This window comes from Chlorocebus sabaeus, chromosome 11 (genome assembly GCF_047675955.1).
Source record: "Chlorocebus sabaeus isolate Y175 chromosome 11, mChlSab1.0.hap1, whole genome shotgun sequence".
Classification (NCBI taxonomy): domain Eukaryota; kingdom Metazoa; phylum Chordata; class Mammalia; order Primates; family Cercopithecidae; genus Chlorocebus; species Chlorocebus sabaeus.
This window is the reverse complement of record NC_132914.1, coordinates 22371688-22399288: the sequence shown is the minus strand read 5'-3', so window position 1 is coordinate 22399288 and position 27601 is coordinate 22371688. Positions and strand designations below refer to the sequence as shown.

The following is a 27601-nucleotide window of genomic DNA, read 5'->3' as shown; positions in this document are numbered from 1 at the left end:
AGGTAACACAGTCACATGGTTAGGGAAACAAATATAAAAAGGTGTACAGTGAAAAGTCTTCTTCACATTCGTGTGCCTCAAAATAAAAGGTACTAAGAGAGGCTAGCAATTCAGTAAGTATTATCAACAATGACGTCATTCCATTCAGAAACTCCTCCTTCTTCACCCTCCTTCATTATTTTATTTTATTTTTTAACAGATGGTAGATTATCAGATTTACTATGTATTTTTCTTTTCTGGACCCAACTGGCATGGTTGCCATTAGCATCAAAAGTGATCAATTTGTATTTGTACTGAAATGTCTAATTAAAAGGGAAACAAATACTTTAAATACATGTCAATGCAAAGAATGCAATAATAACTTCTCCATCTCTTATTAATGATCAGAGATTTTTCTGCCCAATGTAAATAAAATTTCACTTGCGATTTTATTATTATTTATTTGAGACAGAGTCTCTCTCTGTTGCCCAGGCTGGAGTGCAGTGGCATGATCTTGCCTCACTGCAACCTCTGCCTCCTGGGTTCAAGAGATTCTTGTGCCTCAGCCTCCTGAGTAGCTGGGATTACAGACACACGCCACCACGCCTGGCTAATTTTTGTGTTTTTGATAGAGACAGTTTTCATCATGTTGGCCAGGCTAGTCTCAAATTGCTGGCCTCAACTGATCCACCTGCCTCGGCTTCCCAAAGTGCTGGGATTATAGGCATGAGCCATCACTCCCGGCCTCTTCACTTGTGATTTTTAAAAAGTTCAGAAAACATTTTTATTTATAGTTGAGATAATAAATGTTGCCTTTTGTATCTCAATGTTATCATTGATGTAAAGCTCAAGGAAGGAGCAGCAGAGGCCAAGGTGAGGGGGAATAATAGGCTGAATTACGAAGAGGAAGAATTTTTTCTATTATTTGCATCTTTATCCTAGAATTAAAATACAGAATTTAAAATTCTACAAAAATAGGATCCGGTATTGCTTACAGCAGGAACAACATGAGGGTTATGCGTGTTTGGTCATAAGGTCCTATTCTATTGTCCTAGCTTTCACCAAGCATAATATACCAGCAGCCATGAAAACATTAAAATTTCTTGGGGAAAATAGACAAAGGATTGTCTTGAAACATGACATAGAAAATATTTGTATATAACTCCTCCAAGTGTCTCTCTTGCAGATCTAAAAATGGCCTACTTTTGTGAAGGTGTTGTCTTCTTACTTATGAAATGTCCACATAAATATCACAAATTGCTTGCAATACACCATCTTTTGAGACACACAAAGCACACATTTCACTGACGAACTTAACACTTTGTTTTTGACCTTGTTCTTATTATTTCTAGTAAAACAATTTACTATTGGAATTATCATGAATAGAGAAGCATACAACCAAATGCATGAGTGACTGAGGCAATGTGGGAAGTCCTTTCTGTTGGGTCAAGAAAATGTGATAGAACTAACAGCTGACTGTCCACTGAAGTGTCATTTTATAAGGCAAAGTTAAACTTAACAACCCAAAATGATAAAGGAGATATATCTAATGTTTTAAGATAAAGGCCAAAGAAGATGTTACAAAGGATACTGTAAATAGACAAATAAGTGAGCTTGTGGAATAGTCCATAGTGAATGAGTCATGCTGTGATTTACATTAACCAGAAGGAGCTGGTCACTCTTCCCCAACCTATAGTTACAGAAAGAATGCGACTTCTGGTGGTATACATTTAACATAAGCATATTAGATAACTCTCTAATATTTTTAGAATAATCTTTTTACGTGTTACTAGATCTAACTCACTCTATTCCTCAAAATGTGTTTTCAGAGAGCCAAATAAATATAAGCACCTACTTCATTAAATTAATTCAATGAACATATACTAAGCTTCATGGGTGCCTGGAATTTTACTGCATAGTGATTTGATGGCCATTGAGTAAACATTAAGGATCTGTGAACTTTCATGGCATTGTAGACAAAATTTTGTATACATATGTGTATAAGAATATTTCTCTTCATCATCCTCAGCCAACTAACACAGGAACAGAAAATCAAACACCTCACTTTCTCACTCATAAGTGGGAGTTGAACAATGAGAACACATGGACACAGGGAGGGGAACATCACACATCGGGGCCTGTTGGACTGGGGGGCAAGGAGAGGGAGAGCATTAGGACAAATACCTAATGCATGTGGGGCTTAAAACCTAGATGATGGGTTGAGAGGTGCAGCAATCCACCATGGCACATGTATACCTATGTAACAAACCTGCATATTCAGCACATGTATCCCAAAACTTAAAGTAAAATTTTTTAAAAAAGAAAGTAAGAGATACTCTCCAACTCCCAACTCCCAACTCCCAAAGAAGGGGGAGCTGAATCCAGGAGGAAGTCTGAGGAAATAAAATTATGTAAAAAGAAAAAAAAAAGAGAATATTTCTGGAAAGGAGTTCCAAAATGTTCATCAGACTCTCAAAAGGGCTGATAGTCCCCATCCCACTTTCCTCCTCTGCACCACCCGCCACTAAAATTAGAGAACCACAACTCCATAGCTATATAGCTAAACCAAGAGGAAACATTTGCAGAGCAAGAGATAAGGTTGCTGTCTAAATTGTATTACTTCATGGGTAATGGGAAGATCTTTCTTCCTCCATCACCACTTACCAACCAAGGATAATTCCATTATCAAATATAAATTCCTAAAAATGCAGATATCCTTGAGACTAGTAAAATTTTTAAGACATATCAGTTATTTCCTGGAAAACAGATTTTGATTAAAAGGTGAGGGAGCAGCGAAAGAGATCTTCCATTTATTGAGCTCCTGAGACAGTGGAAGGAATTTGTGCCAAGGGAGATTTAAATGGGGGAAGAAGCTGGTCACATCCAAAACATATTTAACCTATCCTATAAACTTGCCAAGTTCTTAGAAACACAGGCTAGAAAGAAGCAAAAAACAAAACCAGCTGGGATTGAAGGTGCAGTGGAGCCTGGCAGTTCCGCTCAAGGGTTCTGCAGCCAGATGCCTGACTTCAAATCCCAGCTATACCACGAACCCTGGCCTTGTGAAGGTGGGCGAGTCATTTCTCTGTGCCTCAATTTCTTCAGCTGTAAGATGGGGATAATGATGGCCCCACTTCACAGGGTTGCTGTGAGATTAAATAAGTTAATGAGACATGTAAAGAGTTTAGTCTTGTGCCTGACACAAAGTGAACGTTGCTATTACTAGGAGGAGGGCCTTTTCCTCCTCTGAGTGCATACAAGGATTTAGGCACTGGTCTGAAGCCGAGCTTTGGTCTATGTCCCCTGGCAGCTGAATGCACGGTGATGGGTATCCCCAGCGTGACCACGAATCTCTCCGGGTTTGGCTGTTTCATGCAGGAGCATGTGGCTGATCCTACTGCTTACGGTGAGCTTTTTCATCATTAACCCATCCTGGGGATTTGTGACCTCTAACCAAACAAAGCACAGGTTCTTTACAGAGCCTAACTCTGAAGTTATCCTGATAATTAAACTAATGTTTCTATATTTCTTGTTTAATTAAAAGTCAATTTAGGCTGGGCACAGTGGCTTATGTCTGTAATCCCAGCAATTTGGGAAACCGAGGCGGGTGGATCACTTGAGGTCAGGGGTTTGAGACCAGCATGGCCAACATTGCAAAACGCCATCTCTTCTAAAAATACAAAAAAAGTTAGCCAAGTGTAGTGGCTCACACCTGTAATTCCAGCTACTCCGGAGGCTGAGGCATGAGAATCACTTGAACCTGGGAGGCGGAGAAGGCAGTGAGCTGAGATCGTGCCACTGCACTCCTGCCTGGGTGACAGAGCCTCGGGCTGTCTCAAAAAAAAATTTTAAAAAGTAGATTTATAAATAGAATTATGTCCTTTGCAGCACCATGGATGCAGCTGGAGGTCATTATCTTAAATGAATTAGTGCGGGAACAGATAACCAAATGCTGCATGTTCCCACTTATAAGTGGGAGCTAAACATTGAATACACATAGACACAAAGATGGAAGCAATAGACACCTGGGGACTGCTTGAGTGGGGAGTGGGGGAAGGGGGCATGGGTTGAAAGACTACCTACCAGGCACTATGTTAATCACCTGGGCGATGGGATCGTTTGTACACCAAGTCTCAGCAATACGAAATGTACCCATCCAACAAATGTGCATGTGTTTCCCCTGAACCTAAACTAAAAGTGGAGAAAAAAAAAGTAGCTTTAAATATGTGGTCCACAAATAACATTAGAATGCTATTAATATTAATATATTGCCCATAAGACAAACTGCAAAAAGAATGCAAACCTTGGACAAACTTTGTTCTTTACCTTTTTCCCCCCTGGATTTTGATCCCTTCTACTGCCTAGAAGTGGTATTACAATAACTATGGTCTTAGAGTACATATATTGGTCATTAGATAGAGAGTACATATATTAGTATTATTATTATTGTTATTATTTTAAAGGCCCATGCCAAGTTAGCAAAATTCACCTAAATTGTTAAGATGGTACAATAATTTGCATACCGTTATCTGTCTGTTCATATTGATTAGAAGCAAGAAAAATTAGAATGGGATACATTCTCTGCCTATACATTGCCAATTCCCTGAATGTCTTTTTTTTTTTTTGAAACATGGTCTCACTCTGTTGCCCAGGCTGGAGAGCAGTGGCCTGATCCTGGCTCACTGCAGCATCCACATTTCTGGCTCAGGTAATCCTCCTGCTTTAGCCTCCCGAGTAGCTGGGGCTACAGGTGCACACCACCACACCTGGCTAAATTTTGTATGTAGAGATGGGATTTCCCCAGGTTGGTCTCTAACTCCTGGGCTCAAGGAATTCACCCACCTCTACCTTCCAAAGTGCTGGGATTACAGGTGTGAGCTACTAAGGCCCAGCCTTCCCTCAGTCGTTTTTTTAGGTGTACTGTTGCTCTTTCCTCAGGCTAGAGCTGGAGTTTTCAGTCATGGCTGCACAGTGGGAACACTGGGGAACCTAAAAGGCACAGATATCCAGGCCCTGCCCTGGAAATTCTGGTTAGTGAGCAACCACATGGAGGATCACTGATCCAGCGTATCCCTAGACCGGCAGAGTTTTTTCAGCAAGATCCACTTTGTTGGTTGTATGTCAGTGATGGTTATAAACCATTAGAAGGGCCTTAGAAAAGAATGAAGTGGGGGTAATTCCTGAGTCAGGGGGTAGATAATGCATAGGTTTTTGATGGAACAAAAGAGTTAGTAAATCATAGGAGAAATGTTTAAGGTGAGTCCTACTTTTACTTGTGCTTTGGCTTTTGTGTTCTTCAGGTATTTACATCGTTGACAGGCGGTTCCGTTCTCCAGATGATTCTTGCAATCAGCTGACTCAGTTTCTTTATGGATTTTGCAAACAGTCACGCCGCCAAAGGATTATCCAGAGGAACAGAACTGAGAGGCTCTCAGATCTTCTGGATTGGAGATACTTAGGCAGAGTAAGCAAGTTTTGATAAACACAGCAGACCACTTAAAAAATTCCACTGCATTATAAACATGCTGATTCTAGTCATAATCTCTAAAGTTAATCCAATATTATAACTGTTAAAACCTCAGTGTCTCCATGTACTTTTAAAAATTTAATGAGTTTACAAAGTCCTAAATCTTTTTCTTCATGTTTAGTTTGAATCTATCCATAATAGCAAGTCCATCAGGATCTAGCACTAATCTTACTAGCTATTCCATTGTCAGTGCCACACTTGATATGTTACTGGTATAAGGAAACATTTTATGAACTTGAAGAAAACATCAAGAGAAAAGTCCCTACTTTGTTTCTCTCTAGAGAAATATTGCAGTCATATTTCTCAACTGTAGTGAGTAATGGGAATAATATGGTTTTTCAAAATGATGAGTACAGGAAATACCTCCTCTCAATCATGCAATAGGTTTATAAACACCTGGATGCTCACATAGCTTAGCAGTGGTGATTTAATAATAAATAAATTGACTTTGCCTTCACATAATGTGTCTGTTTGCACAGTGCTGAACACTCTTGGCTGAATGATAGATGCTGCCATTTGCTGAGTATCTGCACACACAAATGCCAGTGCTCATTACAACCTGGATGATTAATTTTACTATCTCCATCTTGCAATGAAAATAGATACACGAGACTTTTAGAAGTGATATTTCTTGCCTGAGGTCTGAAGCCGGATTTACACCCAATTTATCTGAATATTCAGGCCCTATCTTTTTTCCATGCCACACTGCTTCTCTGTGGAATGAAACCAGTGTTTTCAGTCACCTTAATGCTCAATTCAGAGCTCAGTATGACCAGTATGGGCATCCTTCCCCGGCATTTTATAGTATTTCTTTGCCTATGGGTTGAAAAATAGTAAAACTATAAACTGCAATTTCTTTCCTGAGTCTCAAACTTAGAGTGCATAGATTCTGTCACTTTAAAAAATACATATGTTTCAGAAGTGGAGAATAAGGCCTTATTTAATAACTTGGTTATTGAGATACCAAGGGTGTTTATTAACCTGTGATTTGGCTTTCTGTCAATAGTATTACCAGCATGCCAGACACCTGACATTAAGCAGAGCTTTTCCAGATAAATTCCATGTGGAACTAACATCACCACCAACGGTAAATATTCAATGTATTGTTTGTTTTGAAAGCTATATTTCTTTTTATAAGTTTAAATAATACATTTAAATTTGGAAGTAGCTATGCACACAAGCTATGATACTTTTTCATAATGTTGAATCAAACCAAAGAAGAGAGAGAAGAACTCACAAATCAGACTGTCTTAAAGCTCTCAAGACAGTTGATTCATGTCATTGGAGAAGCATCTCTGAGTTAAAACTTTCTCTGCCTTAGTGCTTGAAACGGTTCTGATGGACATTCATTCTTTGGGGAGTTGTTCAAAAACAAACTAGACTGCTTTAATCGAAAGTGAATTTGCTCCCCAAGAAAGTGTTTATATGGGTGACCACTTGGTAAGAGTGAAATAGAGTAAGTTCAGCACCCCAGCAGGAACTGAACTACATGAGCATTTATGTTCCATTCAGCAATGCCCACCAGGGTGTCTTCTTCTAAAATCCAACTAGACATTTATGTTCATAAGACTGCTATAGGCCACATTTGTCATCAGATTCACTTAGCAGGGTAGAAGACAGGAGGTGCCGCTTGAAGCAGGGTAGCATCGGGCATTTCTCTTTAGTGGGATTAGTCCTTGCAGTAGTCTACACAGCGATCCAAGAGCTAAACATCTTTGGCCCCCTACACACTAGGTGACGGCTTAGGTGCAGGAAGATAAGACCCATACCATTGCAAATGAGATCACCTTAGCTAGTAGCTCCATGTCCCACAGGAGCCTCTATCTCATGTAAATCCCTGCAAACCAGCTTTCATGCTCCCTGCAAGGAATATGCCCAATTACAAGTCATCATTCAGAGATTCCCAAAAACTCTGGCTCCTCATCAGGTATTTATAGATTTTTTCAGTTCAGATATAGTTTCTCAATCAGGGGTCACTGTTACTATAAACAACTATCCCTGATAACATGACTTATATTCCACCTATATCAGGTTTCCAGTGGAACAGATCTAGAAAGTTAACCTGAAGTAAAATTTGCCCATGAAAAAGGTGACAAGGTTTTCTTAAACGCTCAGGTTACAAATTCTGACTTTCATGTTTATGGTTCTAGCATTCAAAGTTGATTGCTTAGCTTATTCAGACGTGGTCATTCTACTTAATGACAATTCAGCAATATTCATCTATTTATCTGTTTATCTACTTATTTATCCAGTTATTATATCTAATAAGCATTGAGCACCTACTTCAAGCTAGGTCTCAAGTGCAGAGCTCAGTTCTTTTGTTGTATTGCTAACAGGTAAAGTATCTGAACCTTAAAATGACTGTACATGTATGACATGATAATAATGTATAAAATAATTGGAATACAGAGTGACGAGCGCTGTAACACTTTTATACATCTGTCTCCCTATTCAATCATATGCACTCCAATCATGTTTTTTCATCTAGTTTCTTTAGTGGCATTGTTGTGACAGATACATAATTGGTGCTCAGTATGTGTTTGCAAACAAGTTATCTCAGTATCTCAAGGAGAAGGGCAAATTAATGAAAGTCTAGTGGTATTTTCTCATTAACCGAAATAACAGCAACTGGTGGAATTGTAGGGTCAGTGAAGTGGCCTGACTTCCAGGATGCCTTCAAGTGGTGGCTGTCCGTGGCATTTCCAGGCTACCCACATTCCAAAGCTCTGTTGAGCAAAGTTGAGACTTAGAGACTAACAGTATCAGCAGTGTAAGATGGCAGTTGACATTAAAGTTTCTGGAGTCATCACAGACCTGGTACAAATCTTTGCTCTACCATTGATGTGCTGTGTGATGTTGGGCAAGTTAGTTGACCCCTCTAACCCTCCATTTTCTTCTGTACTGAAAAAAACATATGTATCAGAGTGCTGTTAAAAGATGAGATGATAATAATATGTATATAACACCTGGCACATTTCAGTACTTAATAAAGAATAGCTATATATTTAATGACTCCCTCTTGAGATTGGTGGTATCAAAATCAAAATGAATCAAAGTTTAACAGCACCCAGACTACAATAGATAGATAACTACTTACAAAATTGATAGTTGATGCATAGTATTTACATCATTGAAAACCAGTACATTGTTATGATGTTTATGTCTTGTTTTTGTCTTTGGCAGACAGAAGGATTTAAATATCCCAGGCCTTCCTCAGTACCACCTTCTCCTTCAGGGTCTCAGGCCTCCAGTCCTCAGAGCAGTGATGTGGAAGACGAAGTGGAGGATGAGAGATATGATGAGGAAAAGGAGGCTGAAAGGGATCGGTTAAATATCAAGTCACCATTTGCACTGAGCCACGTTCCTCGTGGGAAGAAAAAGCTGCATGGTGAATATAAGAACTGAATTCTACATGTGCTGAGAAGAGCTAATTTTAAAAAGCAAAGTAAGACTAATTATGTAAAATAAAAATGCCACACATTTCATTTTCTCCTTCTAAGTATTACAATGGAATTTATTATCTGCCTAAAAAGTGGAAGAAATTGAGTGAATGACAATTTCATAATTTAGAATAAGATCCAAATTGTTTTCCCCAACTCTTGTTTCCCCCGTAAAAGTTAGGCATGAGGAGGAGCACTCATTAAAGGCAGAAGATGGAAAAGTGTTTTTAAAATGGTGAATTTAAGTGGTAAGGATTTTCTCTTACTCTGTTTATTTTTAAATTATCACCATAATCCTTTGCTTACTATTTATGCAGCTTCTCTACCCCACCACACAAATTTCTCATTTCCCTCTGAAAACCTTGATCTTACCCATGAATGCGCATTACCTACATATTTTAAAAAGCTAGATTTTTACTGATTATTTTCATTTTTCACATGCATCAGAACCATGTTTCATATGTAGTTTTGCAGAGACAAAATCCATGTGTGAACAGCTACCCTAAGTTCATATTTTGATGCATATTAATGCACATTTATTCACTTTTGAACTCTAGAATTTATGTTGTAATTAATGGAAGATATTACCATGTGAATGGAAGATATTACCATGTGCATGGAAGATATTACCGTGTGCATGGTACCAACATCTTACTGTAACATTTTTCTATTGTTTAAATAGAAAGACTTTTTAAAAATTTGGTCAGTCTTCATAGATGATAAGTTGTTAAATCCAAGTAAATAAATGCATTAATATTTAATAACTTAACTTTCACCGATAATGCCTTGTTTAAAAATTATTTAGACATTCCAATAACATGTGGGAAGCAGCTGTTATGAATAATTCCTACAGAAGCTATCTTTCTAAAAGTAGTTAGAATAGAACATCTATTCAGTTGTAATAACAACAATGTCTCTTAACATATTCTGTGATGTGCGTAGAGTCATAGTTGAACGATTATTAATTTAGCAGATTTATGTTTTAAGTGTAATTAAGTCTAAATTGGCAACAAAACAAAAACAAAAGTCACACTCTTGGATTGCTTTTTTTCATAACTAAGTAGTTATTCACTGAGAGTTCCATTTAACTCACAGTGACTTCCTTTATTGACATATCAATTGGCCTTCTGAAGAGGCACTAAAAAAGTTTTGGTCTTCTCAGAGATGGATTATTGATGACAAAAATGGAAGAGCAGCAATGACAAGGTGTCAGATGGTTCAAGATCATTGGAAAACTGTAATTCAGCCCTCCTATTGCTCCATTAGCTAGAAAAAAGTAGAAGACTGTTGGATACAAGAAGCAAATCAGACCAAAATGGAAGATGGCTGGAAATTTACTTTACTTAGATGTCCAGAAAGAAGAGAAATAATTGACCTAAAATCTAACCTTTGACACATGCTCTGTGGATGCCAATTAACCCAGCATCTGCAAAGAAGTTTGAAATGCTCTGTACTGGAAAGTTGAAAAAATATGAGATGGACTTATATTATAGGCTCATTCGCTGAATTACCAGAAAGATCTTGTGATAAATGAGGGTTCACTGTTACAATAACCATGAAAATGTATCCCTAGTAAAGTAGCATACAGTGTCTATTCAGATGATATTCTTGATTGGTAACTGGTTGTTCAACTGTTATTGAAAACATGCCTACACAGTAAAATACCTGAAGATGTAAGTGCTTTTTGTTCAATGAAATAATAATTTGATGATAATAAGTGTGGACAAACAATAGGGCACATGGAATTTAGCTGACTTGCAAACACCTGGCTTTGACAGCATGTGTAGGAATCACCTTCTATCCTGTACTTGGTCCCCTATTTAGACAGCTGCTGCCAGGTGACTCCATGCCTCCACTCTAGTCATTTCTTCATCCTTTTCCCCAAGACCGACAAAAGCTGGTGAGGAGAAGCAAATAAGATTGTTAGCAGATGGCTCTGTGTCTAGTACAGTGCCTTGTACATAACAGTTGCATAAATAAAAGGTCTTATTGGGAGACACAGAGGTTCAAAAAATTGTTGCTTTTAAAGAATGTATGTATTCATAAGTTGAAGGACAAGAGCTATAGAAACAATGTACGGTATCTGATCAGCTGAGAGAAAGATCTTTTTATGGATTGTACCACCTGCTACGGTTTGAATGTTTATGTGCCCCCCAAATTCATATATAGGTGCTCCTCAACTTACAATGGGGTTATGTTTGGATAAATCCACTGATATTTTCTTTCTCTCTCTTTCTTTCTTTCTTTCTTTCTTTCTTTCTTTCTTTCTTTCTTTCTTTCTTTCTTTCTTTCTCTTCTTTCTTTCTTTCTTTCTTTCTTTCTTTCTTTCTTTCTTTCTTTCTTTCTTTCTTTCTTTCTTTCTTTCTTTCTTTCTTTCTTTCTTTCTTTCTTTCTTTCTTTCTTTCTTCCTCCCTTTCCTTCCCTTCCCTTCCTTCCCTTCCTTTCTTTCTTTCTTCCTTTCTTCCTTTCTTTCTTTCCTTCCAGTCTTGCTCTGTCACCCAGGCTGGAGTGCAGTGGTGTCATCTCGGTTCACTGCAACCTCCACCTCTCAGGCTCAAGCAATTCTTAAACTGCAGCCTCCCAAGTAGCTCGGACCACAGGCATGTGCCACCGCACCTGGCTAATTTTTGTGTTTTCTTTTTAGTAGAGACAGGGTGTTGGCATATTGGCCAGGCTGGTCTTTGAACTTCTGGCCTCAAGTGATCCGCCCACCTTAGCCTCCTGAAGTGCTGGGATTACAGGCGTGAGCCGCCATGCCTGGCCAACCATCTGATATTTTAAATTTATAATGGGCCTATCAGAATATAAATCCATGGTAAGTCAAGGAGTGTACTGAGTGTGTGTTGCTTTCATCCCATCATAAAGTTGAAACATCATAAATTGAACCATTATAAATTGGGCCAGTCTGTATTGAAATCCTAATCCCCAATGTGATGGTATCCACGAAGGAGGCAGAGCCTTTGGGAAGGGATTGGATCATGTGGGCAGAGCCCTCATCAATAGGATTACTGCCCTTATAAAAGGGGCTCCAGAGAGCTGCCTTGCCCTTTCCACCACATGAGGACACAGCAAGAAGTGCCATCTATGAGGAATGGACCTTCTACCAGACACTGATTCTGTTGACACCTTGATCTTGAACTTCTCAGGCTCCAGAATTGTGAGAAATAAATTTCTGTTGTTTATAAGTCACACAGTTTGCAGTATTTTGTTTTAGCAGCCTGAACTGATCAAGACACTACTGTCCCTTCCATGGTAAGGGTTAGAGTGAACAGAACTGGTTTTACATATGCAGATGAGAACATAAATGTTGCAGGTGTTATACTAATAGTTTTCCAGGGTACAAGGAAGACTCACGAGAGGGACTGGTCAAGTCTACTTAGGGAGGTCCAAAGAGTCTTCACTGAATGAGCCCAAATGTCTATGAGTAATATGGACGATAAAATGGCCCATTTCACACAGTGTTTGTGAGGATTAAATCATATTAAAAATGAGCTCTTTCTAAAGGAATTTACAGTCCAGTATGAAGAGACTGAACAGAATGAAGTTACATTCCCAACTTCCCTTTCTTTGTGGTCAAGATAAAATAATGTAATTCAAGGTTGATAAGATAATACATTTTCATTTATCATAACCAGTTAAAGAAAGAAGAAATGCAAGCTGGAGGCTAATCTGAACAAGCCAGGGCCACTTCGCCTTCTTCTCTCCTGTCTTAGGAACACAATGATGGTATTGGGAGAGAGAAGGCAACTACTGGAAAACAAAGAATAATTAAGAGCCCAGGATGGAGGCCAGATAGCCGAGGTAGGCTATAGAGGCAAAAAAGGCAAGAGCAATGAGAATTGTGCAGAAAGTGACTGAAAGCCCTGCCTGCAGATCGAGGTATTCTCATGCATGTATCCATGTTGAAGGCAGAAAATTTCCAATTTTAAAACACAAGGCATATAATGTGAAGGTTTTCTGATCTATGATCCCTTGTTCATTTCGGTTTTTAAAAAATCTAGAAATAAATAGAATGTAGACACCGTAAGAGAGTTGAAAAGTTATAGAAAATTAGGAAGAGGGACTTTTTAGTTAATCAGTATATTTGTACCTAAGAACATTCATGGAATTTGAGTACTTAGAATACTTGGAGCTATATTTTAACAGCTATTGATCATCGAGACAACTTTTAAAACAATGATTAGTATGACACTTTTGAGATTGTTCTGGTTAGTTGTGGGAAGAATTATTTCATAAGATAGATGTTAAAAGTGTTCTTTGAATACACATACTATTTCAATCGTCAATATGTACAAGTTTATGTCTGATGGGTAAATAATTTTTAATGTGCCACCCCTCCTAATGATGAAGTGGTTAGGACCCTGTATAAATAAAAAACAATGATTTCGGAAACAATTTCAATAACTTGGATATAAGCACTGCCTAGTAAGTCTACTTTCAAATCAAGTCATAATTAATGACAGGTGCCTCTTATAATGCCATACAGATATTTTAATGCTCACAAGTTATTTTTCAGAGATCAACATTACATTAACTTGAATTTAGTTTCATTATTAAATCATGAAGCAAGATACAGATAAATCTTATAAGCAGAGTTCTGATGACTTAACACAGTTAAATTGCAATTCCAAGTTACAGAGACATTCACATAAAGATATCCTTGAGCTACTAAATAATGGTAAATACTGATGACAATAAGAATTAACAATGCTTTCCACTTATGACATTTGTCAATAACAACTCTGATTAGGTAAAAAAAAATTAACATGACGGTCATATTGTAATTCTAAATAAATACATTATTATGTTTGCCACAGGAGTATGTGTGTACGCGTGTGTGTGTATGTGCGCGTGGGTGTATTCAGATAGTATTGAACTCAAGTTGGCTTTTAAAAAGGAGAAGATCAGGCATATTACTGTGCACTTATGTTATCAGAGTGATTTCTGTAATGTCAAAGAAAACCTAGAGCCTAGTCAATTAGAGTAAGCGGAGTACTTGAATCTGTTGAGTCTGTTTGGTCATGGAAAATGAGTTACCTCTAACAAAACTGGCTTATTCCCTTCTTCCAATACATAAACAACAGAATGTGTCTCCATCTGCTTATTTCCCAGTAACTTTTAGATCCATGTTTCTAAACTGAATGCAAGGTAATTCCCAAAGAGCACAAAGGGAGCTCCAAGCTCTAGATCTTTGGCAAACCTTCTACCTCAATGACTGTCTCCTCTCAGCAACCACACTGAAGTGTTCCTGTCACAGGGCTTCTCCCCAGTCATCCAACTTATCTTCTTAATTGATCACTCCTGGATGAGTTATAGAGAGTCATAGTCTCCTATTTCCCATCCTGCCATGCTTCTTGCCTTCCTCCCACCTCCTTGGGGATGGGATAAAAGGAAAACAGGGAAGGAGAATTTCTGTTGAGTGAAAACAAAATGCAAGTGGGTAACAAAATGAAAATAACAACAACAACAACTAAGATCAAGACAGGTACTGGCTATAATTAAAAGGAAAGAACACTTTAGTCTTCAACCTTATAATTATAAATATTCTAAGAAACTCAAGAGTAAGACACAAGGTGATCTAAAAACATTTTTAGTCATCTAAACAGGACCTGAAGCAATGAAAGAAGATGATGTTCTCAGCTAAGCATGTATATATATTTTGTTTCTGAAAGAATAAAACTATCTGTGTGTGTTCTTAAGATTACAAATGGAATAAAAGGGTCCAAAGGTTTTATTCACATGGTTCATGTTTTCAAAGAGAATAGAACTATAATTAAACATAATCTAGCATATTTTCACCGGTTAAGCAGACTATCTTCCAGTAATCTGGTCTGATCAAAGTTTTTTTCTTCATCTGTAAGAAAAAAAAATGTTTAAAATAAACATACACTCTGTGTTTTAATAGAGGAAAAGGTAAGACAGAGAATCTCAGGAAATAAACATTTAGCCTTCTAAGCTATGTTAACTCATGGACTCTGCCACTGAAAATTTAAACAGTATGGGTTTTGATTTGTTCAGTTTAAAATCTTTTCTTCTCAGCTTGGGACACATTGGGGAATTCATATTTTACATCTGAACCTCTATAATGACTGAAACTACAGTATGGTATGTCTGGTAAAAATCTCAAAGAGCCATGTGTCTCACAAATTGACTTATGTCTAAAATATCCACCATTAAAATAATTCATTTGTATCAAAGGACTGTCTCTTTATATTTCCTGTTCAAATGGATCTTACTCAGGAAAGATGACATGGGAACACATTTGCAAATGTTCTTTTATTAGGGGAGCTAGAGTTCTGGGGAGGAAGTGAGACAAAAAGAAGAGGCACTCGTTTGCTGTGTGGGATCACGAAACTTTGGAGCATGAGTTATCACATCTGAGGCAGGGATACTTAAAGAGTTAGACAATAGCAGGTTCCTGGGACTCTAAAAATAGGATAGAATGACTAAAAGTTACAATCAGGTAGGGGGAAGGAGTGGCCAGGGACAAAGTTCATCTACTAATTTCTTCTAAGATCACCTTTCAGTTAGTTGCAATATAATTTGAATGTTTGGGTTACATCTTAACCTGAATTTCTAGCACACTGTAAACCATTGCAGAAAATGGGCTTCTCTTTAAAGGGGAGGAAGAACAAAACAAAACAAAACAAAACAAAACAAAACAAAACAAAACAAAACCAGAACCGCATCCCTGTGTAAATTCCACTGAAACCATAATTCGCTAAATAAGAGCTTTCTAAATAATATTGAGGGAGTATAGAATAAAAATACTAAAGAAGACTAGTGATTAATTTATCATATGGGAATCAACAACTTTTCTGTCAATTAAGACTAATAAAATTAGTTATTTCATCTTCAGAGACAATCCACTTAGAAAACTTCAATAATTAAACAAATACATATTTATCTCCCAAGAAAGACTTGAGATGGGGACCTTATAATCACATCCTTTCCTCAAATTGCTAATGAAGATACTTCTCCTCTTTAAAATTAGCTCTCTCTTGTCCATTATAGGTCCCTTTCCTTTCTGGCTCTGCATATCTTCCCAACGACCAAATCTAAAATGTCACTATCTACCAATCTCCATTGAAGTCAGAGCTCTTTTCATACTGACTTCAAAAATCACTGGGTTCCACATCTTGGGTTTTAAAAAGAACACCTTGGATATAGCATCCTCTACCCATCATTCAACTATTTCACAACTTTCCACTGCTAGAGTTCTGAGAGTCATGCCAGCTCTCCAGAGCCTCAGACGTGCTTGCTCTTAACTTCGCAGTTTACTTTCTTGTATCACATTCTGTAAACAAGGTTTCAGATATGGCATAGCAGCAGCAAGCTGTGTCACTGGGCAGGAGGTGTGGGGATGTCCGGTGACACACTGTTTAATGTCTCCTGAGTTCTGTATTCTTACTAAACATTCTGCTATAGTAACCATTCTGATAGTTTCCATCCTTAGAAAGTTTCAAGAGGAGGGTGATCAGTAGCATCAACTACCGAATGAATTCTGGGATACTCTCTTATTCTGATTTTTCTCATCTTTCTGCTTGCTCCTTTTAATGTCCCTTCACTGGTACTATTTTCCCCTATTTCCCTTGATTTTTAGGTGTTTTTTTAGGTGTCTTCCCTTTTCCCACTACATCTAAGCCCTAGAAGGTATCTCCATTCGCATGATTTCAACTTTTATTAACTGGCTCTGAAGTTCCTGTTGTTTTCAAACCTGACCAATCATCAGAATAATGTGGAAGAACTGCTTAAGGACAGAGGTTCTTGGGCCTCACTCAAGCAGTACAGAATTGAATCTCTGGGCCTAAGGCCAAGAAATTCTGGGAGAGGGGTGCTGCACTCAACATAGAATCCCAAAAGTAAGCAAAGCTGTTCTGTTAGGCAGGTGAAATAGATCAGTATGCTAGTACCTTCTGGTGATTTCTGAAGGGACGCCAGTAAGATGGTTGCTGCCTCTGGAATAGGTAGTAGTCGGGGATTTGGGCTTCGCCTTTCTGGAGAAACAAAAATGTATATAGATTCTGTTAGCATTTATATATTCATGTAGATAAGTCCTATTCTAACATGCAGCAATACTAGAAAAACCTCTATGAAATAGATTTTGACCCCTCAACAAAGGACTACTTACACAGAAGACTAATTTTTTATAAATGGAAACATGTCACACTTGCCTTGGAAATGACTTACAATTGGTTACGTCAAGTTTACAAACAGGGTATGGAAGAGAATTTTAAACTATATGCCAAAGAGAAGTTTAGATAATAATTTACCTTTTCGGCCAAATATAAGGTAATTATTTGACTGAAGGAGTATCTGCTAAGAATTCAAAGTTATTTCAAATCTAAGTTGAAAAAAGACAAATTGTTCTGATTCAGCACCAAACATGATTTCTAATTTGGGGCAACTGAAGTTGAGAAACAAATCTCACTCTCATAAGATAAATAAGCTCAATTACACAGCATGTTTGAAGAGCCTAAACAAAAATTTAAGCACCTACTATGTGTTCAATAGCGGTGTTTGGTATTTTTCCAAGTAAGTATAATTTTTCATTTTAGCATTTCAATCTTTACAATTTTATCGAATTGTACTGTTATTTTTAAAAACAATACGATGGAAAGGTTTAGCATGGAAAAGAATAGTCCCTGGTCCCATCCTTAACTGCCCGCATGTTACTCTTTTGATTTTGAACCTTTGGTAGTTCTTTCTAGTAAAACAGAAGCATACATTTGAAGTTCCTAGGTAAGTTCCTTTTTTAGTAATAACAGCGTTTAAGAGGAGGCTGAGTAAAGTTCCTGCATAAACACGCAGATACATTTCTAGAAGCATTTGCATAGTTCTTCCTATCTCGCCTTACCCCTCTGAGCTGAACCTCAGGCCCTAACTCCCTGGCGACCTCTGCACACCCTGGCGGCCAGAGGGTTGGCTGAACAGCAGCAAGCCAATAAAGCCTGGGGAGCCGCAGCGCCAGCCTCGGCCGCCCTTGCCAGCATTGGCGCGGGCTGGAGGCGCGAGCTCCCAGCTCCGGTGCGTGGCCTCCAGCCGCTGCTGCCAACCTGGGTTGCCCTTGGGCCGACTATATCTGAGGGCGCGACAGAGTCGCGTCTTTCCGGTGAGGAGAAGCTTTCTTTAGGCACCACCGCGGAGCAAGCCCTGCCCGCCCCATCCTATTTCAAAAGCGCAGGACTAGCGCCCTGACACCCCGGTCACTCACCCGGCAGTGGCCGATCGGAGAGGTCCTTCCTCCGGCTCTGGTCGGAGATGAAGCGGCGACCCTCTGCAAAAACGAGACCCGGGGCTCAGCGCCCGCCCGGCCCGGGACAACCCGGGCTTAAACCTCAGCTCCTCCCGGCACAGCGCAGTCCCCGGGCCTGGGGAGGAGGCAGGTTGCTCCAGGTTAGGGTCGCGAGGGGCTGCCGAGTTTCCAGCGCTCCCAGCGCAACGCCGGGGTGAGCCAGGCGCCCTGGAGACCTGGAAGAAAGCCCCGCGCCTGACCGGACGCCGGGTTAGTGCGGTATTTCCCAGGCAACCCCAGGGTTCCCATTTGGACCAAGACAAGCAACCCTCCAGTTTTGGATGGAGAATTTCTAATAAGGATGGAGGATTTCCAATAATCAGGGACTCTTCCCCTCTCCCACTCCTCCCTCACCTACCGTTCTCTTTGATGGCCTCAATGATTTAAGGGAATAAACTCGACATTATTCTCTCTCCGCAACTCTCCATCTATCTGTTCATGACTCCTAAGGGTCTTCCATTATTGTAGGAAGAGCAAAATATTTGGAACTTACGTGCCCCTTTCAGGTAGAGCATAGCTTGAGGAGTCCAGTTCCTTCTCTCCAACGGTCTCTATAACCCGGGAGAAGGGAAGAACAATCAATAAAACATTGCAGCTCAGTCCTCTGTTACAGCAAAATAAAAAAGAAGAATAATAAAACAAGAAGGAAGAAAGAAAGAGCAGAGTGGACACAGAGTGCGCATTTTTAAAAAAATTTTTATTTTGCATTTGATTACCTGCGGAGCGCAGCTGGAGTTTCCCAGGAAAAAAAACACCAGGAAAAGAGCCAAGATTGTTGCTGCCAGACTTCTGAGTACCTGTATGAAGCGATCAACCAGAAAGGGTCATTTCTGTGCCAATAGGTTCTTCTGCTTCCTTCCCAGACGCCTGGACAATTACAAACCCCTTACTTCTCACAATATTCTGTTTTAATACTCAGTTTTCTGGAGGTGTTTCCCTTCTACCTTCTAGTTAATTCACAAAGAGTCCACTTGAAAAAACGTATTTAGAAACATATTATTCATATTACTTCACCCAAATGAAGAATAAGACGTGAATTTTTTTTCTTAGTAAAATCAAATGATTCTGTTATTCTAAAGGCATATCATTCAAATATCCTTTAAACTCTAACATGCTTATTAAACATGAAATAGGTAAAATGCTATAAAGCGTTTTAAAAAACAGCTAAGAAGTCTCAAGTGAATAAAGTCTTTACTTACCTCCATGTTCTGCGTCTTTTCAGAACCCTGAAATTACTATAACTTTACCTGTGAGTTTTTGACTGTTGCTCTGAAACTGGAGCTTTTAAAATCTTGGTGTTAAGGACCCCTCCCCATCTGGAGTATGTTTGGGAGTCCACAGGGACATCTTGTCAGTCTTCAAGCAAGATTGAGAATCTGATGACTCCTCCAGGGAGCTTCATTGCAGGAAGTAGAGGAATGATTGATGGGCAGAAATTATTTGTTTAAATACTGATTGCATCACCCAGGAGACATTCAGAATGTGTCAGCATCATTGCCCTTGCTTTTCCTACTAGCTTCCCAAAGTAGTGTGTTATTATTATTATTAATGAAAACAATCAATAGTCCAAGGCAGAATCAAAAGTGAAAGAATAAGTAAGAAAACTCGTCTTGGGTAACTAGCTATCAGTCTATCACTGATGGCTAAAGATGTATGAAAAGGTTTGGGAATCTCAATGGAATTTGACATCAGTCATTCACTTAATTATCAATTCATCCTGTTGTTTAGCAAATATTTATTGAGTGCCTACTATGAGACACACAATCCTTTTATTTCAAGGGACACAGCCATGCAGTGAAAAGACATGGTCTCTTCTTTGATCAAAGTTACCTACTAGTTAAGGTACACAGTAAACTGATGAATAGATAAATAAGACACAGTAGTTACCCCCTTAATCATAAGTGTGTGTGTGTGTGTGTGTGTGTGTGTGTGTGTGTCAGGGGGCATGTTTCAAGACCCACAGTGGACGCCTGAAACCACAGATATGTATATGTCTTATGTATACTATGCTTTTTTTAAATCTGTTCACCAAGATGGTTACTAATTGATAATAGGGGAGTGGTATTTATATATGGACATGCTGGACAAAAAGATGGTTCATGTCTTGGGTGAGCTGGAGCTGGACAATGAAAGATTTCAACACCCTACTCAGATTTAAAACTCACAATTTAAAACATGAATTCTGGAATTTCCCATTTAATATTTTCAGATTGTAGTTGACCATGGGTAACTGAAACCATGGAAAGTGAAACTGCAGATAAGCAGGGACTACTGTAACTACAGAATGTTTTAAATCGTTAAGTAAAAGTAAGCAAGGTGAGGTGATAGGATAAGTGGTGGGCTACTTTAGGGAAGGTTAAAAACAGAGGGTAGTCTTGAAGGATAAGGTGAAGTAATGGGAAAAGCTGGGGCAGAAATTAGTATTCCAGGCATTCTCAATAGAAGAAAGAAAAGCAAAATATATGGACAACAAAGAGTATGTCTTGCTTGGGGACTAGGAAAGAGGCCAATGTAGGCAGAGTTGTGTGGGTGACGGGAGGTGCTTTGAAATGAGATTGGAGAAGAAGAAATGGGCTAGTTGACGTGGAAATATGATTAGAAGCAAAAGATGATGATGGCTTACACTGGGATGGTACACACAGGGAAAGAAGAGCTGTAAATGAATTTGGAATACATGTTGTGGAGGTAGAAAATATAGAACTTGTATATAAAAGGGATTTGAGAGTGTGAGAAAAAATAAATCAAGGATGATTCTTAGGTTTATGGATGAAACTGTGGGTAAATTATGATGTAATTTACTGAAATTAAGCCAGTTAAGAGAGGGAAATTAACACTTGCCATATAGGCATATTAAAATTAAAATGTATATTAAAAATATCCAGTACAAGTACAAAATAGGAGGTTGGAAATACAAAACTCGATAGAGGTCAGTAAAGAGGTCACCAGCCTACAGATTTTTTGGGGGGGAGGGGGGCAGAAATGATTAATTTAAGAATTTTAAGAATTCTATGAATTTTAAAACCAGTAAAGGGATGAGATTAAACACAACACTTAGGGAGTGAATGGGACTAAAGAAGAGGAGCAGGGGAAAAAAAGAAAGAAAAGAAAAGAAAAGAAGAGGAGCAGGGACAGAGCTATGGAAACAAACGCACAGAGAGTGAGCAGAGGAAGAGCCAGAAAAGGAGGCTGAGATAGAGTCAGAAGGAAAGAAATTTCAGGGGACCCTGATGCCGTGGAAGCCAAGTGAAGATCCAGCAGTATTGGGAGGTCAAGCAACATGAGCTCCAAGAAATACCCACTGGATTTGGAATATGATGGTTTTGAGGATAGAAGCAAGATTGGAGTCGGTTGAATAGTGAATAAGATATGATAAATTAAAGCCAAGAAAAAACAATCTCTTTAAGAGATGTCACGAAAGAGGGAAAGGAAAAAACGAGAAATATTTTTTTACTGTTATTATTATTGTCATTGTTATTTTAAAGACAAGGTCTCACCATGTTGCTCAGGCTGGGCTGAAACTCCTGGCCTCAAGTAATCCTCCCACTTCAGCCTCCCAAACCTCTGGGATTATAGGCACCCTTGGCCTGTGAAATCTTTTTTTTTTTTCTTTTTTAAAGATAAGATAGAAGATTTGTTATACTTTTTGGGCTTAAGGTAACATCTGAAACCTCTCATTTCTAGGCAATTCCTAAAATTACCTGAATTACAAATTGTGAAACTATGAATCTTGTTGGGAGGCAGAGTGTTTCTTCTATTGTACAAACTGAAAATGCCAGATAGTCACTTTTCTCGCCTCCCTATCAGGGAGAATGTGGGCATGTGACATAGGCTTCACCAATCAGATGACATGCTCAGATGGGGAATCTCATGCCCGGATGGAAGAAGTGCTCGGGTGCAGTGGGGGTTGTAGTAAGATTGAGTTTCTGGAGTAGTCTTAGCTACAGTGCTAGTGGCAAGTTCCAGCATCCAGTGCTCCAGCAGTGGTGACGCCAGCTGCAGGGTCCTTTTAATAAAATCTTTGTTTTTCCCAAATCAGTCTGTTGGTTTCTGTTGATGTGACAACTAAGAAACCATTTGTAAGACATGTATATCGATGGGGATGATCAGTAGGGAAGGAGAAACTCATGATGTAGAAGAAAGGCAAGATAATAGCAAAAGGAAATTCTTAGAAGACAAGAGGATTCAAAGTGTATCAATATTCAGTTAAAAGATCTGTATACACAGACAGTTTATGGAACAAGAACCTGAGTATCCACCACATACTAAGTTACCATGAAAGAAAGAGGTGGTCGCTGTCTTAGTCCATTCAGGCTGCTATAGCAAAATACAACAAACTGGGTAGCTTATAAACAATGGAAATTCCTTACTCAAGGAAGTCCAAGATCAAAGTCCAGCCAGTATGGTTGGGTTCTGGTGAGGGCCCTTTTCTGGGCTGCAGACTGTTGTCTTCTCTGCTGTGTTCTTACATGAGTGGGAGGGAAAAACAAACTACTTGGAATGCTTTTATAAGGACATTGATCCCGTTTATGAGGGCTCCACCCTTATGACCTAGTCGTCTTGCAAAGGCCCTACCATCACATTGAGGTTTAGAATTTCAACATATGAATTTTGGTAGGACACAAACATTTAGGTCATAGCAATTCCTTCTCAGTCAGGACAGTGGTTTTCATGTATTAGTGTGCATGGGAATCACCTGGGAGTTTGTTAAAATGCAGATTCTGATTCAGTAGACCTGGAGTGGGGCCCAAAATTCTACATTTCTAATAAACTCCCAGCTGATGGTGATAGATGCTATTGGCCCTTGGACATTTTGAGTAACAAAGATTTAGGAGTATAAGAAGTGCTGAAAACTAAACCTCAGAGTTTGTGTGGCTGGAAGAATGGCTAGACACAGAAATAGCAGGGACTCTGAGGAGAGAACTGGTAAGTTTCATTTGGGATTGAAGTTTAAAGGGCTGATGCTATCTACCTGCAAATACTTGGAAAAGAGATTGGAGTTTGGGCGCTGATATTTAGACTTGACAGTCATATGCAAACAGGAAAACTGAGATTTGGTTACAAAATGAGAATGGAATATAGAAAGTAGTATGTGAGTAGAAATTTGAGAACTCTTTACTGTCTTCAAGGAAAAACGTAAAGCAGGAAAAAACTAGAGGCATTAGTGTAATGTTCTATTTCCACTGTCGTAGGAGAGGAGAAAGATAAAAACTGACTAAAAGGTTATCTGGATGCTATTTTTTTGTTTGTTTGTTTGTTTTTAAGACGGAGTCTCGCTCTGTCGCCCAGGCTGGAGTGCAGTGGCCGGATCTCAGCTCACTGCAAGCTCCACCTCCCGGGTTTACGCCATTCTCCTGCTTCAGCCTCCCGAGTAGGTGGGACTACAGGTGCCCGCCACCTCGCCTGGCTAGTTTTTTGTATTTTTTAGTGGAGACGGAGTTTCACCATGTTAGCCAGGATGGTCTCGATCTCCTGACCTCGTGATCCGCCCGTCTCGGCCTCCCAAAGTGCTGGGATTACAGACTTGAGCCACCGCGCCCGGCCCTGGATGCTATTTTAATAATGCTTCAAATGTGAGATTTTAGGATTTTCATTTCTAAGGATTGTGGCAATTTCCTTCAAAAAAGAGCAATAAAAGAAGTGAAATACGCTGTGTTTATATTTTAAATAGTCACACGTGAAACCTGATTACTAGGTTACCTGAAAAATAAGTAAAATGCCTTTCTGTACCCGAAACACAAAGGTTTTGGGAAGAGGAGCAGGAAAATGAATCACCAATAAAATGTGTTTTGAACTTACAATTTTAAGAAGAAATAAATAAATGTGCTTTGCTGGTAATAGTTTAGCTAATGAATTCACAAGCAGATGTCTTACGTCAAAGCTGCCATTTTCAGTTTACTGTGCACAAAAGAAGGGAATGGTTTTGACATATTATCAATATTGCAGTCTTATCAAGAGTAACATGCTAGAATGTATTACTTCTAAAAGGATTTCCAAAGGGCACTGAACCCCAGTAGAATGTTTTTTTTAAGTCACAAAGCTTTTAAGGTTTTTACAGGTCCAAAACCAGACATGGGTTAAGTTAAAATATTTGGTATAAAACAAAACAAAACAAACAACAAGAAAAAAACCAAGATAGGTAAAGCCGTTGAATTTTATTCTCCTGACAGTATGACCAGGCCGTAGATGTTGAACAAATGGTCTTTTAAGCCTTTTTTAAAGGCACATTCAATGAAGACTGTTTTGAATTTGGCACTGTTAGCTGGATTCTCGTAGTTGACTGTAGAGTACCCAGACCCTATTTAACAAACGATCACCTGTCACTGTTTAAATGACATTCTTTCAAGGTCAGTGATTATTGTGTTTACAAGGAAAACAGCTGCTATCTTGGATAAGGTTATCTGAACAATATGGCTATTATGATACAAAATGGCTAAATTACTTTTTGATGACAGAATAGAGAGAATTTGGGTTGGAGAGCATGAATAAAGATATGAGTTCAATCTTCTATGGGGCTTCTATTCAGTCCCTTAGGCCAGTTGTCTCATAATCAGATGAAAGAAGTCATTTCCCCAACGGGTTACCAGTTTTAAGAGGGGCTTTAGGGGCATTAAGAAGGCCTGCTATCCAAAATAAAACTTCCCATTAATTGGCCAAAGTTTTTTTTTTTTTCTTTTTTTTTGAGACCGAGTCTCGCTCTGTCGCCCAGGCTGGAGTGCAGTGGTGTTATCTCGGCTCACTGCAAGCTCCGCCTCCCGGGTTCACGCCATTCTCCTGCCTCAGCCTCCCGAGTAGCTGGGACTACAGGCGCCCACCACCACGCCCGGCTAAGTTTTTGTATTTTTAGTAGAGACGGGGTTTCACCGTGTTAGCCAGGATGGTCTCGATCTCCTGATCTCGTGATCCGCCCGTCTCAGCCTCCCAAAATGCTGGGATTACAGGCGTGAGCCACCGCGCCTGGCAATTGGCCAAAGTTTTAACCCAGGCTTTCTTTTACTTAAGGCTTTGATTCCCAATGAACTCACACCCTGAAGCAGATAATATTGCAATTCTTTGTTTACAGACTGTTTCAGATCCTTTCTCCAGAACTACAGATAGGGAGAGGAAGGAGAAAATATGAAGATACTGGTTTTCTGAGGAGAGTTAAGATAAGCACTATTTAGGGAGTTGGGGGTAGATAAAAGTGAAGCAGGGAAGACTCAAGTTCACCAATTTCATACTCTCTTCTGGATTAAAATGTTTTACCATTCATTTCCAAAATGACAGAATGGTGAATATGAATTAATATACAGCCACCATTACTACAGGATAATTCATGAGACATGGCTGCTAATTGTGTATATTATGTAGGAGCAGCACAAAGACAGAGGACAAATATAGCAAAAAAGGTCTTGAATCAAGATGCAAACAAGAGAACACTAATACTGATAGCTTTTTGGAAATGTTGAGCCTTATAAACATTGGTAGCTCAGAAATGTGAAGAATGATCCCATACTCCTGTAATGTGAATTAGGTTGAATACCAGGTGTTGCCAGGTGTGATCATTAATAGGAAGATGGGATAGTCAGTTGTCCTACTTCTAATCTGTATCACTGGGCCAGAAACACTCTCAGGACAATAATACATGTTGTATTCATAACACTTTAAATTTGAGGAAGCCCTCTGACATCCATTGTTACATTCAATTTTCATACCAAATTCATGCAGTAGATCCTGAGTTTCACTTAGGAGCATACTCAGAGAGTTTGACTTGACACTAAGTGGTAGAGTTAGTGTTTTAGCACCAAGACTGGTCGTTATACCGCCACAGAACTCAGAGTCACCACACAGGATCACATCACATCAGAAGAGTCTTCTTCAGGGATTCAATTACCCATTATTATCAGCATTATTTCATATATGTAAAAGACTGTCATGCAAGTGATCCCTCTTGTCATAGGGTATTATTTCTGGCTTTCGTCACTTAAGGAATAAATTTCATTTTCTCTTTGGGATAATTCTACTTCATAATACCAGCTCCAACGACAAAAAACTCCCAAGAAACTCTTCATTTCATATTGGAAAGAAAGGAAAACTGAGAATCAGTGATTCACACCAGCCTCAAAACTTCGGGAGTAGCTTCTGGTTTCCCCAGCAGCCTCCTGTTTCTAGTGAAGAAGGGCAGCCAATCTGTAGGCATGGTCTTTCTTTCATCTATGATCCCTCTCTCCATTGACGAGCTACTGGGTACAGTAAAGTCCTAAGGAATGTGAAGCAGACAGGTAGAGACTTCTGCGGGGGCCAGATCATTAGATTCAATTTTATGGCTGATAGAGGCTGATTTCAATAGATTAGAAGTGATCAGTCTGGGTGCGGTGGCTCAAACCTGTAATCCCAGCCCAGCACTTTGAGAGGCAAAGGTGTGCAGATCACAAGGTCAGGAGTTTCAGACCAGCCTGGCTAACATAGCAAAACCCCGTCTCTCCTAAAAATACAAAAATTAGCCAGGTGTGGTGGCGGGCGTATGTAATCCCAGCTACTCGGGAGGCTGAGGCAGGAGAATTGCTTGAACCCAGGAGGTGGAGGCTGCAGTGAGCCAAGATCTTGCCACTGCACTCCAGCCTGGGCGACAAAAGCGAGACTCCATCTCAAAATAAACAAACAAACAAACAAACAGAAGTGATCAGTGGGGCCAGCACAGAAGAGTTGGCAGAATGAACTTTCACTCATTAAACCAACATTTACTGGAGATACAAATGTAAGAGGAGATTTCGAACCTCAAGAATCTTTTCCATAACCAAATCAATACAAAGCAAGTGGAAAGTTATATGAGAGGACAAGGAAGGAGCAGCTGTTTGGGCCTAACTGGTCAGGAAAGATATAATAGCAGTGACATTTTAATCAGGCCTTGAGAACTGAGTAAAGCGAAAGTCATGGATACACATTAGTCAATGAAGAATTTCGAGCATGCTGCTAGTGTCCAATCTCCTACATGGATACAGGTAACAGAAGAGGTTGGGGCCTTTTGGCCCAGGTCAAGATTAGAGAGACATGCTGGATATTTAACAACAGATTCAAGACTTCCCATTCACCCAACAATAGTCTGGATTTGCAGCTTACTTTGTGAGTTCAACAAATACTTACTGGGTATTTTAAGTGGTAGACTTGGCCAGTGGTTTTTTTCGGCCTTAATAAAATTTACAGTCAAAACATTGCAGGTGTTGTGGTCTTATTTAGGTGACAAAGACTTAAGATCCTTTCCATTCTGAGAAAAATTCTCCTCTAATTTCTAAATTCCCTGACCACTTTTTAAATTTTGCAATTAATGGTAGCAATCACAGCAGCTTTCAGAAAACTGTCCCAACTGCCTGTGGCAATACAAAT

General features: G+C 39.2%; 2 protein-coding genes across 3 annotated transcripts in view; one reads left to right on the top strand and one right to left on the bottom strand.

Annotated features, from left to right (window-relative positions):
* Nucleotides 1–8941, top strand: part of GYS2 (glycogen synthase 2) — a 60309-nt gene extending 51368 nt beyond the window's left edge. Inside the window, exons 13-16 of the mRNA XM_007967873.3 lie at nt 3290–3385; nt 5280–5443; nt 6513–6593; nt 8690–8941. Coding sequence (XP_007966064.1) covers nt 3290–3385; nt 5280–5443; nt 6513–6593; nt 8690–8911 — 563 coding nt within the window. The 3' untranslated portion in view covers nt 8912–8941. The remainder of the gene's footprint in view (nt 1–3289; nt 3386–5279; nt 5444–6512; nt 6594–8689) is intronic.
* Nucleotides 8942–12996: 4055 nt separating this feature from the next.
* SPX (spexin hormone) lies at nt 12997–19596 on the bottom strand. Of its 2 annotated transcripts, XM_037990122.2 has the most exons (6): nt 19489–19596; nt 18958–19038; nt 18735–18792; nt 18161–18223; nt 16860–16943; nt 12997–14800 (listed from the first exon to the last, which is right to left on the bottom strand). In XM_037990122.2, the coding sequence occupies exons 3-6, from the start codon at nt 18754–18756 to the stop codon at nt 14742–14744; spliced, it is 228 nt and encodes a 75-aa protein (XP_037846050.2). In that variant the 5' UTR covers nt 18757–18792; nt 18958–19038; nt 19489–19596; the 3' UTR covers nt 12997–14741. The 2 variants fall into 2 exon arrangements, with proteins under 2 accessions (XP_037846050.2, XP_072877429.1); XM_073021328.1 differs by lacking the exon at nt 19489–19596 and having other exon boundaries at nt 18958–19068.
* Nucleotides 19597–27601: the final 8005 nt, after the last annotated feature.